The 4,458-nt window shown below is 38.1% G+C and overlaps 1 protein-coding gene across 1 annotated transcript in view; it reads right to left on the bottom strand.

Moving 5' to 3' along the window:
* DNAH5 (dynein axonemal heavy chain 5) overlaps window positions 1-4,458 on the bottom strand; it is a 223,620-nt gene that overhangs the window by 132,917 nt on the left and 86,245 nt on the right. Inside the window, exon 32 of the mRNA XM_023532947.1 lies at window positions 2,086-2,242. Coding sequence (XP_023388715.1) covers window positions 2,086-2,242 — 157 coding nt within the window. The remainder of the gene's footprint in view (window positions 1-2,085; window positions 2,243-4,458) is intronic.

Genomic DNA, 4,458 nt, shown 5'->3' with positions numbered 1-4,458 from the left:
AAAGAGAATAATAAATCAATTCCAGACAGTCTCTATTGAGAGGGGAAAACTTGTTTTCTAAAAGAAATATTCGATACAAATGTGGTGGTCAAAAATTCTCTAAACTTTCCCCAAATGAAAGAGAACCCTTTAAGAGCCAGTCATCCACATCACAGGCTGACGTTGGCATGACCTGGCCGATATGATCAATGCAAACATCTTACAAGGTAATACCAATTCTGTACTAAACACTGTGCTCTTTACAGGATCTTGGTTGCACAGACCATTTTCTAATTCACATCCAGCTCTGATCTGGTCATTTCACTTCAATTTCCATGCAGTATGGCATAACGAAAATAGCATGGTATTTGAGGTTCTAAAATACAGGTTCGAATGGTGCTTTGCCCATTCATTGACCACGCAGTGTTGGAGGACACAGTCCTGAGACTAAATTTCTTGCCTAAAATCAGTCATTAAAAATCACGCCTGCCCTGCTTCCCTACCCGCCTCACAGGCTGTTCACGTCAATTAAACAAAAATGCAAACGATACGGTAAATGCGAATGTGTGTTGTTTTTGTTCTTTAGTAAGTGAAATTTTGTTCCCTGAGTCTCAGATTTAGAAGGAATCCTAAATCTCAGATTTAGAACTGTATTAATAAAGGCAATGAGTCACAAATCTCAGGACCTCTCATTTACATGGACCTTTTCCAAGGGTCTACACATAAATTTATATTGACTTTTTTATAAGATTTTTATAGGACCCAAAAAACCAGGATCTGCCACTGGTTGTAGATACCTTACGGCAGGAACAATAATAAAAATCAATGCTATTTTAAGAAGTAATCGCTATGAACAAAGGCTAAAAATGAGGACGTTTCAATTATCTTCAGTGTACAATGAGAGACATTTCACTCCAGGACCAAGAAGTCCTAGCGCCATAGCAGGATTTGAGCAAAACGTCAGAAAGAACTCCCTGGGTGAGTCCAGTGCCCCTTTTACACTGATTTTAAACCATCTCCAGACCCCCATACTGTCTTCCCTTCCTCTCCACCCACCTCCTCCGTCAAGGCTTTGTTGTGGCAGCTCAGCCCTTCCCATCCTGACTTTGCCATCCCTTCCGACACTGGTTGCCATGCCCATGTCTCTTTCACCTACACTGAGCCGGAGAATCTTTCTGAAATACAAATAAGATCACTGCCCTGCTTCGAAACCATCTGTATCTTTCGCCACATTCGCGATGAAGCAGAATTCCACAGTGTGATACACTTGGCCTTCTGGAATCTGGTCCATGCCTCTTTGTCCCCCTTCTCCTATGGCTCATCAATCCCTATTATGTGTTACACTGTGTCCCCCGCAACCTCGCAAAATATATGTTGAAACCCGAAGCCCCAGATCCTGTGCATTGTGATCAGGATGAGGACCAAGATGATGGTGGGCCCTAATCCAGTGACTGGAAGAAGATAATTTAGAGACACGGACCCACAGGGAGAATGTCATGTGAAGCACCAGAGGGGAGCTGGACACATTGTCAAACTGGTCGTGTCACTTTCCCAAGGAATTTCGGGTGAAGGGATGGATCCGACAACAACTTTTGGCAACTGTGCAAATGTGGTCTCCTTCACGTTGAATGACCACTTTGGGGTCTCATATAACTCCATGATTCTAGAAACTTGTTGGGGGTGTTAAAAAAAAGTTTCGGTCGAGCATGATGAAAAACAGGGAACACCAACATGCCAAAAACTTCTGAAGCCTGATTAAAACAGTCAAATCCCAGTGGCAATTCTGTTTAGGCAAGGCACTATTTATGGGCCTGGGTTCCTTTGTTTTATTGAATTTCTGAACAGTTAACTCGGCATGTAAAACCATGAATGCCCCCTACGATACTTTCCTAATCATAAACTATTTGTTATTTAAATCTACACTCTGGATAGTAAGAAATCACATAGTTCTGAAGGTAAATCGGACTCAAAAGTTTTTTAGTCAACGGCTGAGAGTCAATAGCCAGGGAAGTAATCCTTTATAAGCACAACACAGGAGAGACATTCAATAAAGACATTTGATCCTCAGATACGGTCATGGCTGGCCAGCGGTTAGAATAGGCAAACCTTTTCGTGGAACTTGACGGTTTTAATGTTGTCAAACACATTCAGCAAATGGGCTTGTATAGTGTGCGTGTCCGATGCCTGCCCCAGAATCTCCAGAAGGGCAGGGTCCGAGACGAAGAAGAACCGGGGAAAGCAAAGCCGTTTTTTCTCCAAGTATCTACGTGGGGAGGAAAAAGATAAGCGTTCTAAACACACAAAGCAGGACTCTCTAAGAATAATCTAAATGAGAAAGGGGGGAGTGTTTTTGAGATAATTCTATTTCCCCACATACTATTCGATGGTTTTTTTGTTCGTTTGTTTCTTTTGTTACTACTTTTGCCGAGAAGCATTCCATATTCTGATGGAGCAACTTTTCTTTTCCAGAATTGTTGGAAGAATTTCTTCGCTTTTCATAAGTGTAATGTATACATTTGACTTAATCTGAAAACTCTTGTACTTTCTTTGTAGTACAAGGAAAAATACAAATGTGTTTTTTGTTTGTTTGTTTGTTTGTTTGTTTTTATTTGCAGTCGCAGTGTTGTGTCAGATAAAGGCTACATCTCACTTGCGGAATTGTGTCTTTAAAAACCCAACGAGTCCATCGCTGAAGCAGAAGCAACATCCAGCTACGGATGAGCTACGTGAAAGGGCTCCGTTCTCCGCCAGGAGGTACCAACACCGACCTGCCCTGCTTTCGGCTGTACTTTTGTTTCTATATCTGCTTAATTTTATGGTGATTCTTTATGTTATGGATTTTTTTATTTCCGTTGTTATTCTCATACCTCTATCTCTGTAATGTTTTGTTTTAGCTTTTTTACATTCTTTACCTTAAATATGCTAATTTTATCATTTTAAATATCCCAATCCTTCTTACTTAGGTAACTTTGATTTTTATTCTTAATAACTTACTCTCCAGTTCCTATCCCTTCGTGGCCCTCCTCACGGCAGACTAGTCTGAATCTGCTCAGGATCCAGGTCATGCTTCCTACGTGGTTAGACCAGGATGGAGGGAAACACGTGGAACGGGACAACTAACCCTCTGTGTCAAAGGAGAGAAGCCAACTTACACCTGATTTGTGAAGACGCTTCCTACCAAAGCAGACCCTTATCGACATCTATGGGAGGGTGTCATTTTTGTGTAAACATTAGCACTCAAGTGTTTATACTGGGCTTCCATATTTTGGCTCATAATCCTTCTTGGTAACAGAATCAACAGCCAAGGAGAGCTCAATAAAAACTGAGTAATTTTAGAGTAGATTTTTCTCTGAGCAGTTGCGAAATAATGCCAAAATGTCAAGTAATACCGTAGGATAGTTCAATAGTAGAAAAGAGAAACATTGAGAAGGGAGTGTGTGTGTGCGTGCACACGCATCCTCTTGGTTCTGTTTTTCTAGGGAACCCTGATCACTAGTTTACCCAAAATTTCTCCAAACGTACTGACTATTCTAAGGAGATTAATAACTTAGAAGAAGAGATATTTAAAAGCCTGTATATTTCAGTAAAACAAGTCCTGGAAATGTAATGAAGAGCTTGGTGACTATAGTTAATATACTGTATTGCATATTTGAAAGCTGCTAAGAGAGTAGATCTTAAAAGTTCTCATCCCCAAGGAAAAAAGTATTGTAACTACATATGGTGGCGGATGTTAACTAAACTCATTGTGGTGATCATTTTGCAATATATAAAAATATCAACACAATGCAATATATATATATATATATATATATATATATATATATATATATATATATATATATATGTATGCCTTACTGCTAAATTGTACACCTGAAACTTGAAACTTTCTGGATTTCATTAATTAATGTCACAATAAAATTTTTTTTAATTTAAAAAATAATAAAAGTAAAATATCAAATCATTATGTTATATATCTGAAACTAATATAATATTATATGTCAATTATACCTCAATTGAAAAATAAAAATTAAATAAAAGCATGTGTAGATAACTGTTTTTACAACATTACTACTTAATGTATTTCTACTTACATGATTTTATTTTGACTAGCCAAAGGGGAAAAAAAGAAATATATTTATTACTCTCACAATTCACCCAGCCTCTGTAAACATAAGAGTGTGTGTATGTCTGTGTGTCTATGTGTATTGATAGATGTATTAGACTCTCATTTCTGTATAATCTTGACTGTTTGTGTAACTACACACTGTTCACATTGTTCTTGGTTGACTATAATGAAATATTTTGGATCTTCAGATGTTTATACAAAAAAGTTATCATAAAAATAGGTGTATTAATTTTTAAAAGCAAGGACCATAGGAGAACGTTTTTACAAGATCTTGTCCAAGTGATGGAAGATGTCTTAAGTCCTATAATCCCAATATCTGACAAATCTAGTAAATGCTTAGAGAGATTAGAAGG

Source organism: Pteropus vampyrus, unplaced genomic scaffold (genome assembly GCF_000151845.1).
Source record: "Pteropus vampyrus isolate Shadow unplaced genomic scaffold, Pvam_2.0 Scaffold94, whole genome shotgun sequence".
Classification (NCBI taxonomy): Eukaryota; Metazoa; Chordata; class Mammalia; order Chiroptera; family Pteropodidae; genus Pteropus; species Pteropus vampyrus.
The sequence above is the reverse complement of the archived record's forward strand: the minus strand, read 5'-3'. Positions and strand labels throughout refer to the sequence as shown.